Source organism: Pristiophorus japonicus, chromosome 2, assembly GCF_044704955.1.
Source record: "Pristiophorus japonicus isolate sPriJap1 chromosome 2, sPriJap1.hap1, whole genome shotgun sequence".
Lineage (NCBI taxonomy): Eukaryota > Metazoa > Chordata > Chondrichthyes > Pristiophoridae > Pristiophorus > Pristiophorus japonicus.
In genome coordinates, this window is record NC_091978.1 from 287,476,288 (window position 1) to 287,491,317 (window position 15,030).

The 15,030-nt window shown below is 43.1% G+C and overlaps 1 protein-coding gene and 1 long non-coding RNA gene across 3 annotated transcripts in view; one reads left to right on the forward strand and one right to left on the reverse strand.

Annotated features, from left to right (window-relative positions):
• LOC139247118 (uncharacterized) overlaps positions 1-15,030 on the forward strand; it is a 148,016-nt gene that overhangs the window by 117,509 nt on the left and 15,477 nt on the right. The gene's annotated exons all lie outside the window — the stretch shown is intronic.
• The window catches only part of ednraa (endothelin receptor type Aa), a 79,678-nt gene that overhangs the window by 20,215 nt on the left and 44,433 nt on the right, over positions 1-15,030 (reverse strand). Inside the window, exon 4 of the mRNA XM_070871522.1 lies at positions 2,596-2,748. Coding sequence (XP_070727623.1) covers positions 2,596-2,748 — 153 coding nt within the window. The remainder of the gene's footprint in view (positions 1-2,595; positions 2,749-15,030) is intronic.

Below are 15,030 nucleotides of genomic sequence, written 5' to 3' on the forward strand. Positions count from 1 at the left end.
CATCTCCACACCCTTCTTCATGTTGGGCAGCCATGCCTGCTGCCTCCCTTACCTACTGTCTCTGGATCCGTTGCGGAAGTCACTGCCTTCTCCTGCGTGCCTCCCTGCCTGGCACAATGTGGACAAGGCGTTTCCCTGCTAACATTGAGCCCATTGCATCTGCAGGCTCAACCCTCACTATGAGGCCACTGTGATACAGAATGAGGCCCCCCTGCCACTCGTAATCACTGCCGTTGTCAAAAGGGCGAGTGAGAAACTGTTCAAAAGTCCACAAAAATTTTCACAAGTTTGCAACAGTTTTTGCAACTCCGAACCATTTTTTACAACTACGCAAAATTTTATGACACGAAAGTCTCGATTCCACCAAAGCTCCTTTCTCCTCCGCTGGCAGTCTCGAGTAGCCTGGCATAGTGCTCTGGCACAAAAAGCTGTCGGAGGCAAAGTCAGGCAGCAGGTTGTTTTTTTTGTGACGAATTTGACTTCCGGGGTGGAGAGGCAGCGGTGCGTGCTCTGATTGTGTCATTACGGCTGCATCCACAATACTGCAGCGGAAATGGGGGGAGCGGGACGGAAGTGAGTGCCGCTGCAAAAATGCCCAAGCTGAATTTCGCTGGCAGTGGCCATTGGACCGGAAGTCGGCAGCCTCTCGACTCCGCCGCCTGTCCGCTGCTTTGCAGCGGTAAGCGGCCTTTTTGGGAGCTGAATTTCCATGGTAACAACTAAATTGGATGAGCTTAATAATGGTTATAGATTCTTCTTGAACATAGTGGATCAAGACAGGTGATTATTTCTGTTGCTGATTTGTTGTAGAAAATGATGGCTTCTGTGCGTACTGGAATATTGGTAGAATTCATCTATTCTGAGTTGAATAGATCTGAAGTAAGACTAGATCGATACCCGAGAGTTTCATCTTTGGGAGTGGGGGAGAAATTGCACATTTTTTTTCTTGAAAGTTTTTCCTTTGGTTGGTTGCCTTCCTCTGAAGATTGGGAAGAGTTCATGACTGGGCGAATTGTATATTGTCTGTGGAGCGGATGAGCTTAATGGGCCCAATGCCGTTTCTCATTCAATGTTTTCCTATATTCTTATGTGTATAATGGTGAACATTTGAAATAAATTAGAACCACTGAGCTCAAGATAACAACTATATAAGTTTGGGTGGACATATTGAGGATGAAATTGATTTGGGCTGTAATGCAAAAGAGGCAATAGTGAATCGGCACCCAGCTTTACAGTCCCCCTAATTTTTTTTTCCCAGTGGGAATGATTTCCTGAGACTGTATCCAACATTCTATAAGACTGCTTCTCTGATTCTGACAAGTAGGTCTGAGCACAAGATTCATTAGGGGCTGAATTGAACAGTAGAAAATGTTTGCAGATTTTGGAGGTTGTACAGTGACAGTGTACTGACATTAAACCTCACCATAGCAAATGGCGTTGGCTGGATCCTTCTAAGCCAACACTGGCGACATTTTCCGTTTCAGTTTTTCATCCACCAATTCATAAAAAAGTGGATAAGAAACTCATTTGCTGTAGAAAAAGAAATGGTGAGTAGATGATCAGCAAATGGGCTGTGTAAGAGAACAAGGTGAGTTGAGGAAGCAATGGATAAGGAAAAAACAGAAAAGACTAAAAAGTGCAAAGAATGGAACAAAAGGCACTGTTTTCTCCAATTTAAAGGCAATGACAGCAGAGGTGGAAGTTCAAACTGGAGGAAAACTGGGAGCAAAGCTGAAACTACCAGTTTATTTTATATTCTGGGTTGTTATTTTTTCTGTCCAAAATGAAGGGGAGTGAGATTAACAGCATTTTATTTTGAAAAATCTGCTGTTGCAGAGAAAGATTTGTCAGTTAAAATGACCAAGCAGGAATGTAAGGGAAAATTTACTTATCATGTGAGTAGAGAATAGAAACATAGAAACATAGAAAATAGGTGCAGGAGCAGGCCATTCAGCCCTTCTAGCCTGCACCGCCATTCAATGAGTTCATGGCTGAACATGAAACTTCAGTACCCTCTTCCTGCTTTCTCGCCATACCCCTTGATCCCCCGAGTAGTAAGGACTTCATCTAACTCCCTTTTGAATATATTTAGTGAATTGGCCTCAACTACTTTCTGTGGTAGAGAATTCCACAGGTTCACCACTCTCTGGGTGAAGAAGTTTCTCCTCATCTCGGTCCTAAATGGCTTACCCCTTATCCTTAGACTGTGACCCCTGGTTCTGGACTTCCCCAATGCTATTGAAGCATTGGTACTACATTGAGAGCACCTTCCAATAGTTCTACCTTTGGCCACACTCGCTTTGGGTCTGGCTCCCCATTCAAAGCATAGAATTGGTGAAATGACCTTGTGATATTTTTATTTGGAATTATTAATGGTGCAATTTATTTTATTTGGAACTCACTTATTCATTTGTTCACAACAGTTGTCACTACATGTACGTGGAAGGGATGTGAAAGCCATGTGAATTCTGCACAAACTGATCAGACGCGCACAATTCAGGAAATATCTGAACACTTTGGAATTGGGATGATAGGATAAGCTTAGACTTGGGCACAGCTCCTTTATGTTGTTAACTGATAGGCAAAAGATTTTACCCGTTTCAAGTGTTCACTCAAAGCGATCCTCAGGCTCTTGTTCCTCTTGTTCAACATCTCACAGGTCATTAGACTGTAGAAGAAAGCAGTGCAGGCCAGGGGCATGCAGAAATAAAACACAAACAACCACCAGTCCTTTACAGTGATGTAGAACTGAAAGAAAATAAGTAACATTCTGTTAGACGGAAACAGGCCAGATAGAAATCACAAAATGCATTGTTCCTTTTAGTCATTCACAAAAAGATCTACACAGTACTATTTTCTTTTAATGGTTGAAAAGCATTAAATGGTTTTAATGGTTCACAGTACAGGACACCACCATGGTTGAATAGAGAAATGGGCCAATTTTCCCATTGATCGCAATGGGAGTATAACTTTGGCAGGGCAGTGTATCTGCCTGCCCTATGCCTCCATTCTTGAATCTAGCCACATTCCTGACATCAGGCACATTTGAGTAAATTTGGTGGTCTTGATCAGCTGTTCATTTTTAAACCCCCCTGCAGTCCTTTAACAATGCTGGATACCAGGGATGCATAGTAATCCTAGCACCTTGTATTACGTAAGGTTTGAAGTGTTAGAAGACTAGCCTAATTAATGACATGTTAATCAGTTCTCCAACTACTACGTATTCCTATTATTGGTTCGATATAGCACACTTCTATTTGCAGAAACACCCCAACTATCAGAGTCAATGTCTGAAGTGTTAACCAAACTTTTCTACTTTCAGATGCTGACTGAACTGTTCTCCAGTCTTTTTTTTAGATTTACAATATCCTTTCAGTTGTTACATTCAGCAAACATAATACTAGGAAATACTAGGGGACCGATGGTCTAGCGAGAAGGAGGAACTGAAGGAAATCCTTATTAGTCAGGAAATTGTGTTAGGGAAATTGATGGGATTGAAGGCCGATAAATCCCCGGGGCCTGATAGTCTGCATCCCAGAGTACTTAAGGAAGTGGCCCTAGAAATAGTGGATGCATTGGTGGTCATTTTCCAACATTCTATAGACTCTGGATCAGTTCCTATGATTTGGAGGGTAGCTATTGTAATCCCACTTTTTAAAAAAGGGAGAGAAAACAGGGAATTATAGACCGGTTAGCCTGACATCAGTAGCGGGGAAAATGTTGGAATCAATTATTAAAGATGAAATAGCAGCGCATTGGGAAAGCAGTGACAGGATCAGTCCAAGTCAGCATGGATTTATGAAAGGGAAATCAAGCTTGACAAATCTTCTAGACTTTTTTGAGGATGTAACTAGTAGAGTAGATAAGGGAGAACCAGTGGATGTGGTGTATTTGAACTTTCAAAAAGCTTTTGACAAGTTCCCACACAAGAGATTAGTATGCAAAATTAAAGCACATGGTATTGGGGGTAATGTATTGACGTGGATAGAGAACTGGTTGGCAGACAGGAAGCAAAGAGTAGGAATAAAGGGTCCTTTTCAGAATGGTAGGCAGTGACCAGTGGGGTACTGCAAGGTTTGGGACCCCAGCTATTTACAATATACATTAATGATTTAGATGAAGGAATTGAATGTAATATCTCCAAGTTTTCAGATGACACTAAGCTGGGTAGCAATGTGAGCTGTGAGGAGGATGCTAAGAGACTACAGGATGACTTGGACAGGTTAGGTGAGTGGGCAAATGCATGGCAGATGCAGTATAGTGTAGATAAATGTGAGGTTATCCATTTTGGTGGCAAAAACAGGAAGGCAGAATATTATCTGAATGGTGACAGACTAGGAAAAGGGGAGGTGCAACGAGACCTGGGTGTCATGGTACATCAGTCATTGAAAGTTGGCATGCAGGTACAGCAGGCGGTGAAGAAGGCAAATGGCATGTTGGCCTTCATAGCGAGAGGATTTGAGTATAGGAGCAGGGAGATCTTACTGCAGTTGTACAGGGTCTTGGTGAGGCCACACCTTGAATATTGGGTACAGTTTTGGTCTCCTAATCTGAGGAAGGACATTCTTGCTATTGAGGGAGTGCAGCGAAGGTTCACCAGACTGATTCCTGGGATGGCAGGACTGACATATGAAGAAAGGCTGGATCGACTAGGCTTATATTCACTGGAATTTAGAAGAATGAGAGGGGATCTCATAGAAACATATAAAATTCTGATGGGATTGGACAGGTTATATGCAGGAAGAATGCTCCCAATGTTGGGGAAGTCCAGAACCAGGGATCACAGTCTAAGGATAAGGGGTGAGCCATTTAGGCCTGAGATGAGGAGAAACTTCTTCACTCAGAGAATTGTGAACCTGTGGAATTCTCTACCACAGAAAGTTGTTGAGGCCAGTTCATTAGATATATTCAAAAGGGAGTTAGATGTGGCCCTTACGATTCAAGGGATCAAGGGGTATGGAGAGAAAGCAGGAATGGTGTACTGAAGTTGCATGATCAGCCATGATCATATTGAATGGTGGTGCAGGCTCGAAGGGCCAAATGGCCTACTCCTGCACCTATTTTCTATGTTTCTATGTTTCTTACAACTGCAGATTACATTTTGTTTATAAAGAACATACTAATATTCTCAATGGCAAGTTTATCCTTCCTTAGATAAGGAAACCAAAACTGTACACAATACTCCAGGTATGGATTCACCAGGGCCCTATATAATTGCAGTAAGAATCCTTACGCTATGGGCTCAATTTTCCCCAAAGCATTTTTTTGGTGTACTTGAAGAGTTACAGCTGATTTTTTGGGCCCCAAGTACGCCAAAAAAAAAGTGTTGTAAGTTTCCCTGTAGGATCGCTTTACTTTGGCATGGCCTAACCCGACCTTTAGTTTTGGGGGGTGCACCAAAAAGATTGGGCTGCCATGGTAACCAGGAACACAATGCGAGCTGAGGCTGCAAAGTGAAGCATACAGCCACCTCCCAACACATTAAAAGAATTGAAAAACACATAGCACCAACTTACCTCCAACCCTGCCCGAAGGCTATCCGGTCTTCTCGGTCGCCGGTTCGGGTCTCTTCTGCTCTCTCTCTCTTGGTCTCTCTCTTTCTCTCTCTCTCTCTGACTCCCAAGAATGAGACCAGACTGTTTGTGCGAACCGGGGGTCAAGAATGGGACCGGACTGTGAGTGTACACCTGGGATTGAAAATGGGACTAGACAGCCTTCGGGCGGGGTTGGAGGTAAGTTGCTGCTATGTGTTTTTCAATTCTTTCAGTGTGACCGGGCAGCTGCTGCACCGCTTTCCTTACCTGCGCCGATTTCCTTAACTCTAGGGAAGGTTTTTCAGGACAGGCCACACACACTGGCCTAATCAGAACTGGAGTAACTCTCAGCTGGCCAAACTTCCCTAAATGACCAGAAGTGGCATAGGGGTTGGTTACGCCCCCTTTGGCTGAAAAAAAAACTAACTTAAAAAATTTGTAACTAATTGAGTTATGCTGGTGCAAATTGATTGGGGAAACTGGGGATTTTTAAGTTAAGCCAGAAAAAGCAGCCTGTCCAAAAAAAACAGCGCAAATACTGGGGAAAATTGAGCTCATACACCTGTACTCAAATCCTCTTGTAATAAAGGCCAACATACCATTTGCTTTCTTAATTGCTTGCTGTACCTGCATGTTAACTTTTAAAGATTCATGTACAAAGACACCTAGTTCCCTCTGAACACCAACACTTCCCAATCTCTCACCATTAAAAACATACTCTACTTTTCTTACCAAAGTGGATAACTTCACATTTCTCCACATTTTATTCCATTTGCCATGTTCTTGCCCACTCACTTAGCCTGTCTATATCCCCTTGAAGTCTCTTTGCAATCCTCCTCACAACTTACATTCCCACCTAGCTTTGTATCCTCAGCAAACTTGTATAGATTACATTTGATCCCCTCATCTAAATCATTGATATAGATTGTGAATAACTCGGGCCCAAGCACTGATCCTTGTGGCACCCCAATAGTTAGTCTGCCAACCCGAAAATGAGCTGTTTTTTCCTACTCTCTATTTTCAGTCCATTAATTCCTGCTAGTATATTACCCCCAATCCCTTGAGCCCTAATTTTGTTTAATAACCTTGTGTGGCACCTTATCGAATGCCTTCTGATAATCCAAATTCACCACATCCACTGGTCCCCCCTTATCTATTCTGCTAGTTACAACCTCAAAATACTCTTAACAGATTTGTCAAACATGATTTCCCTTTCATAAATCCATGTCGACTTTGCCCAATCCTATTATTCTTTTCTAAGTGCCCTGCTACCACGTCCTTAATAATAGTTTCTAGCATTTTCCCTACTACTGATGTCAGGCTAACTAGTTTGTAGTTCCCCATTTGCTCTTTCCCTCCTTTCTTAAATAGCGGGGTTAATTTGCTACCTTCCAATCTGTGGGATCCGTTCTAGAGTCTATGGAATTTTGGCAGATGATAACCAATGCATTCACTATCTCTGCAGCCACCTCCTTCAGAAGCCTAGGATGTAGGCCATCAGGTCCAGGAGATTTATGGCTTTCAGTCCCATTAATTTCTCCAGTATTATTTTTTTACCAATACTAATTTCTTTCAGTTCCTCATTCTCGCGAGACCCTTGGTACTCCACTATTTCCGGGAGGTTGTTCATGTCTTCTTCCATGAAGACAGACACAAAGGGGTCGAAAATTGGTTGGCAACGCCACCCGTTAACACGGGAGAGAGACGGCTATTGGGTGGCTAAGTACTTACCATTGGCAGCGACCGGGTTCCTTGGCTCCCACTAAATTTAGTTAGGCGGTGGGGGCAGCACCAAGAGGTACCTTGGGCACTCTGCCGCCATCCACGTGGTGATGTCATTGAGTGTGTAATGCCCCCTTGGCGCGCGACTGCGTAATTAGCTAAGTACGGTGGCCTTCGTACAACCTGGAAAAACTGGTGGGACATCAGGGATCCTGGGGTGGTAGCATCCAGAGATCAAGGCAAGTGGTTATGTAAATTTGTTTTAGCATTTATGTATTAACTGGACCCGTGGGGAAGTGTGGGCGAGGGAAATTGTCAGAAATGTTTTTTTCATTTTTTTCATCTCTTATGCTGGCAGCCTACCGTCAAGAAATTCAGTCGGTCTCCTGAGATACAGCTCCGTTGGTGCCCGAGGATGAATGTGCAATACCACTTTTAGTACTGCTCTCTCATTTTTGGGTTGGAAAACTGTATTTTGCAGTTTGAGGCGGCACCTACCACCTGCCATTAAAATCAACACTCAGCCAGTGTCACCACCTCAAAAATGGCGGGACCGAATTTCGACCAGAAAGTATTTGTTTAATTTCTCTGCCATTTCCTTATTCCCCATTTAATTTCTCCTGTCTCAGCCTGTAGTCAACCCACATTTACTTTTGCTAATCTTTTCCTTTTTACATAGCCATAGAAGCTTTTACAGTCTGTTTTTATGTCTCTCGCTAGTTTACTCTCATATTCTATTTTCCCTTTCTTTATCAATATTTTGGTCCTCCTTTGCTGAATTCTAAAATCCTCCCAATCCTTAGGCGGCTTGCTGCTCTAATTGGCAACATTATAAGCCTCTTCCTTTGATCTAACACTAGCATTAACTTTTCTTGTTAGCCACGGTTGGATCATTTTTCCTGTGGGGGTTTTTGTGCCTTAAAGGAATGTATGTTTGTTGTAAATTATGTATTAATTCTTTAAATGCTAGCCGTTGCTTGTCTACCATCATACCTTTTAATGTAGTTTCCCAATCTACCTCAGCCAACTTGTCCCTCATACCTACATAGTTTCCTTTGTTTAGATTTAAGATGCTAGTTTTAAATTTAACTAAATCACTTAATTTAAAATTCTATCATATTATGGTCACTCTTCCCTAAAGCCCCTTTACTACAAGGTTATTAATTAACCATTTCTCATTGCACAATACTAGATCTAAAATAACATGTTCTCGAGTTGGTTCCTGAAAATACTATTCCAGAAAATCATCTTGTATACATTCCATTAATTCGTCCTCCACACTATTCCTTCAAATTTGGTTTGCCCAGGGCAGTAGAAAAGGCTTTAAACTAATAAAAGGGGGTGGATTCAGGAAAGAGTGAATTTAAAAGCAGCAAGAGAAATGTCAAGGCTTTCGAGCAGAGCAAAGGTTTGGGTAAAAATAAGCAGATATGCAGATTAAAGTCCCCCATGATTATTGTATTAGCTTTGTTACATGCATCTCTAGTTTCCTGATTTTTACCCTGCCCTACATTAGCACCACTGTTTGAGGGCCTATAAACAACTCCCACCAATGTTTTCTGCCCCTTGCTGTTTCTTAGCTCCACCCAAACTGATTCTACTTCTTGATTTTCGGAGCTAAGATCCTTTCTCTCTACGGTCTTTAGCCCATCCTTTGTTATAGAAACATAGAAACATAGAAAATATGTGCAGGAGTAGGCCATTTGAGCCTGCACCACCATTCAATATGATCATGGCTGATCATGCAACTTCATTTTATATGTTTCTATGAGATCCCCTGTCATTCTTCTAAACTCCAGTGAATATAAGCCTAATCAATCCAGTCTTTCTTCATATGTCAGTCCTGCCATTCCGGGAATCAGTCTGGTGAACCTTCGCTGCACTCCCTCAATAGCAAGAATGTCCTTCCTTAGAGTAGGAGACCAAAACTGTACAGAATATCCAAGGTGTGGCCTCACCAAGGCCCTGTACAACTGCAGTAAGACCTCCCTGCTCCTATATTCAAATCCTCTTTCTATGAAGACCAACATACCATTTGCTGTCTTTACCGCCTGCTGTACCTGCATGCCAACTTTCAATGACTGATGTACCATGACACCCAGGTCTCGTTGCACCTCCCCTTTTCCTAATCTATCACCATTCAGATAATATTCTGCCTCCCTGTTTTTGCCACCAAAGGGGATAACCTCACATTTATCTACATTATAGTGCATCTGCCATGCATTTGCCCACTCACCTAACCTGTCCAAGTCACCCTGCAGCCTTTTAGCATCCTTCTCACAGCTCACATTGCCACTCAGCTTCGTGTCATCTGCAAACTTGGAGATATTACATTTAATTCCTTCGTCCAAATCATTAATGTATATTGTAAGTAGCTGGGGACCCAGCACTGAACCTTGCTGTACCCCACTAGTCACTGCCTGCCATTATAAAAAGAATCTGTTTATTCCTACTCTTTGCTTCCTGTCTGCCAACCAGTTCTCTATCCACGTCAATACATTACTCCCAATACCATGTACCTTAATTTTGCACACTGATCTCTTGTGTGGGACCTTGTCAAAAGCCTTTTGAAAGTCCAAATACACCACATCCACTGGTTCTCCCTCATGCACTCTACTAGTTACATTCTCAAAAAATTCGAGAAGATTTGTCAAGCATGATTTCCCTTTCATAAATCCATGCTGACTTGGACCGATCCTGTCACTGCTTTCCAAATGCGCTGCTATTACGTCTTTAATAATTGATTCTGACATTTTTCCCACTACTGATGTCAGGCTAACCGGTCTATAATTCCTTGTTTTCTCTCTCCCTCCTTTTTTAAAAAGTGGGGTTACATTAGCTACCTTACAATTCATAGGAACTGATTCAGAGTTTATAGAATGTTGGAAACTGACCACTTCTAGGGCCACTTCCTTAAGTACTCTGGGATGCAGACTATCAGGCCCTGGGGATTAATCGGCCTTCAATCCCATCAATTTCCCTAACACAATTTCCTGACTAATAAGGATTTCCTTCTGTTCCTCCTTCTCGCTAGACCCTCGGTCCCCTAGTATTTCCAGAAGGTTATTTGTGTCTTCCTTAGTGAAGACAGAACCAAAGTATTTGTTCAATTGGTCTGCCATTTCTTTGGCAGGGATACCCCTCCTCCTTTTTCATTTTGCCTGTCTCTTCTAAAAGTTAAGTATCTTGGAATATTTAGTTCCCAACCTTGGTCACTTTGCAATCATGTCTCCGTAATGGCTATTGGATCAAACCTATTAATTTCTATCTCTGCTATTAATTCTTCTATGTTATTGCGAATGCTTCACGCATTCAGATATCGTGCCTTTAGCTTTGGCTTTTTTCTATTTTTCCCTGATGCTGCCGCAGTCGGTAATGCCCTATTACCTTTGTTACTCTCTCTGTCCCTTCCTGACTCACTCTGATTATTTTCACCCCAAACTCTGCTCTGCTTTAGAGCCTTGACATTTCTCTTGCTGCTTTTAAATTCACTCTTTCCTGAATCCACCCCCTTTCATTAGTTTAAAGCCCTTTCTATTGCCCTAGTTATTTGATTCGCGTGAACACTTCCAGCCCTACCTCTTTGACCAAACTTTTGGTCATCTGACCTAATATCTCCTTTTGTGGTTTGGCATCAAATTTTGTTTGATGATGCAGAGGTGGGCCCCTCGCAGCTTAAAGGCGTGCAGGTAGAGGGGAAATGGGTGACCACCAGACGTAGTAAGTGTGCTAGGCAGGTAGCGCAGGAGTCTCCCTGTGAGTCCATCCCACTTTCAAATCTATATTCACTTCTGAGTATCGGTAAGGACGATGGTGCCTCTGGGGAGTGCAGCCAGAGCCAATTCCAAGGCTCAGCTGTACAGGGGGGAGGGACGAAGAACAAAAGAGCCCTAGTGATAGGGGATTCTATAGTTAGGGGAACAAACAGGCATTTCTGCGGCAGTAGACGTGACTCCTGAATGGTTTTGTGCCTCCCTGGTGCCAGGGTTAAGGATATCACAGAGCGGATGCAGGGCATCCTGGGGGGAGGGTGGTGAGGGAAGGGTAAACAGCTATAGGTCGTGGTCCAAATTGGGACCAATGATATAGGTAAAATGAGGGATGAGGTCCTACAGGAAGAATTCAGGGAGCTACAAAGGAAATTAAAGGGTAGGATCTCAAAGGTAGTAATCTCCAGGCTACTACCGGTGCCATGTGCTAATGAGTAAAAGAATAGAAGAATAGAGAGGATGAACACATGGCTGGAAAGTTGGTGTAGGAGGGAGAGCTTTAAATTCCTGAGGCATTGGGACTGATTCTGGGGGTGATGGGAACTGTACAAACTGGACGGGTTGCACCTCAACAGCGCTGGGACCAATATCCTCGCGGGGAATTTTGCTAATGCTGTTGGGGAGAGTTTAAACTAATTTGGCAGGGGGATGGGAGTCTGAGAACGAACTCAAAAGAGAAGGAAGTAAAGCAGAAATTGGATAGCAAGAATCTAGAAAGCGAATCTGTAAGACAGAGGAAACAGGGCTTAGTATGTAGTAAGCAAGGAGGTCTTCCTGTGCTGAATGGTATATACTTTAATGCAAGGAGTATAGCGAATAAGGTGGATGAGCTAAGAGCACAGGTAGATACTTGGGAGTATGACATTATAGCCATTACAGAAACATGGCTGAAAGAGGGGCAGGTTTGGCAGATCAATATTCCTGTCTACAGGATTTTTAGACAAGATAGAGAGGGGGGTAAAAAGGAGGGACGGGGGGGGGGGGGCGTCGCGGTACTGATTAAAGAAACTATTACAGGGTGAGGAGGGATGATATGTTACAGGGATCATCAAACGCGGCCATATGGATCGAATTGAAAAATAAAAAAGGGGCGATCACACTGCTGGGCATGTATTATAGACCCCCAAACAGTGGGAGGGAGATAGAGGAGCAAATATGTAGGCAAATTGCTGCGAAGTCGAAATAACCATAGGGTAGTAAAAGTAGGGGATTTTTACTATCCAAATATTGATTGGGACAAATTTAGTGTGAAGGGTATAGAGGGTGCTGAATTCTTGAAAAGCATTCAAGAGAACCTTTTTAGTCAGTATGCAGCAAGCCCAACACGGGAGGGGGCGGTCTTGGATTTAGTTTTGGGGAATTAAAGCTGGGCAGGTTGAAGGAATATTAATGGGGGAGCACTTGGGTGCCAGTGACCATAATTCAGTCAGATTCAAGTTGATTATGGATAAGGACAAGAATAGGCCCAGAATAAAAATTCCGAATTGGGGAAAAGCTAATTTTGCTAATTAAGAAGTGATTTGGCCATAGTGGACTGGAAGCAGCTACTTGTGGGTAAATCAGGATCGGAACAGTGGGAGGCATTTAAGGAGGAGACAGATCCGGACGGCTCAAGCCAAACATGTGCCCTTAAAGAAAAAGGCTGGGAAAAATAAATCTAGAGCCCCTTGGATATCTAGGGATTTTCAGGGGAGGATTAAGAAAAAATGGGATGCTTATGTCATATACCAACAGCTAAATACTTTAGAATCTTTCGAGGAATATAGAAAGTTAAGAGGCAAAATTAAAAAGGATATTAGGAATGCTAAGAGAGAGCATGAGAAATTCTTGGCCAGTAAAATTAAGGAAAACCCGAAGATATTCTATAAATATATTAAGAGTAAGAGGGTAATTAAGGAAAGGGTAGAGCCTATTAGAGACCATGAGGGTAATCTTTGTGTGGAGGCGGAAGATGTTGGGAAGGTTCTTACCGAATACTTTGCATCTGTTTTCACAAAGGAAAGGGGTAATGCAGTTACTGCTATCGAGGAGAAGTGTGATATTCTGGTTGAAATAAATATAGTGAGAGAGGAAGTATTAAGGGTTTTAGCAGCTTTGAAAGTAGATAAGTCCCCAGGACCGGATGAAATGCATCCCAGGCTGTTGAGCGAAGTAAAGGAGGAAATAGCAGAGGCCTTGACCATCATTTTCCAGTCCTCTTTGGATCTGGGCATGCTGCCGGAGGATTGAGGACTGCTAATGTAGTGCCCTTGTATAAGAAGGGAAAAAGGGATAGGCTGAATAATTACAGGCCTGTCAGCCTAACCTCAGTGGTGGGAAAATTATTGAAAAAAATCCTGAAAGACAGGATAAATCTGCATTTGGAAAGGCAAGGATTAATTAGGGACAGTCAGCACGGATTTGTTAAGGGTAGATCGTGTTTGACTAACCTGATTGAATTTTTTGAGGAGGTAACTAAGAGGGTCGATGAGGGTAGTGTGTACGATGTAGTATATATAAACTGTAGCAAGTTCCCACATGGTAGACTGGTCATGAAGGTTAAAGCCCATGGGATCCAGGGCAAAGTGGCAAGTTGGATCCCAAATTGGCTTGGAGGTAGGAAGCAAAGGGTAATGATCGATGGATGTTTTTGTGACTGGAAGGATGCTTCCAGTGGGGTCCCGCAGGGCTCAGTACTGGGTCCCTTGCTTTTTGTGGTATATATCAACGATTTAGATTTGAATATAGGGAATATGATTAAGAAGTTTGCAGACGACACTAAAATTGGCTGTGTGGTTAATAATGAAAAGGAAAGTCATGGGCTACAGGAGGATATCAATCTACTGGTCAGATGGGCAGAGCAGTAGCAAATGGAATTTAATTCAGTGTGAGGTGATGCACTTTGGGATGGCTAATAAGGAAAGGGTATACACATTAAGCGGTAGGCCACTTAATAGTGTAGATGTGCAAAGGGACCTTGGAGTGCTTGTCCACAGATCCCTGAAAGTAGCAGGCCAGGTGGATAAGGTGGTTAATAAGGCATAGGGAATGCTTGCCTTTACTGGCCGAGACATAGAATATAAGAGCAGGGAGGTTATGCTTAAATTGTATAATACTTTGGTTAGGCCATAGCTGGAGTACTGCGTGCAGTTCTGGTCACCGTATTATAGGAAGGACATGATTGCACTACAGAGGATGCAGAAGAGATTTACTAGGATGCTGCCTGGAATGGAGAATTTTAGTTATGAGGACAGATTGGATAGGCTGGGTTTGTTCTCATTGGAACAGAGGAGGTTGAGAGGAGACCTCATCGAGATGTACAAAATATTGAGGGGCCTGGACATAGTGGGTAGTAAGGGTCTATTTCCATTGGCAGAGGGGTCTATTACGAGGCGGCATAGTTTTAAGGTGGTTGGTGGAAGGTTTAGAGGGTATTTGAGGAGGGGGCTTATTTACGCAGAGGGTTGTGGGGATCTGAAACCCGCTGCCTGGAAGAATGGTGGATGCAGAAACTCTCACCACTTTTAAGAGATGGTTGGATGGGCACTTAAAGTGCAGTAACCTGCAGGGTTACGGAGCTAGAGCTGGAAATTGAGATTAAACTGAGTGACCTTTTGTTGGATGGCGCAGATATAATGGTACATACTGCAGGGAATAGAATACAGCCAGGGTGATCTCCTGGACTAGTGTCGATCGCCTGGATGGGTTAGAGAGGAATTTTCCCAGAATTTTTTCTCTCTAAATTGGCCTGGGTTTTTATCTGGCTTTTGCCTCTCCCAGGAGATCACATGGCTCTGGTTGGGGTGGAGTGTAGAGGTTTTCAGTATCAGGGGTGTCGTAGTTGTGTGAGGCGGACTGGTTGGACTGGGTGCTCTTTGCTTTTCCGTCATTGTTCATAGGTTTATATGTAACCTTTAGGGCTTCTGACAAGAGCCGTGTGGCTCTTTGTCGGCTGGCGCGGACATGATGGACCACGATGGCCTTCTTCTGCGCTGTAAATTTCTATGTTCCTATGTTTCTATGCA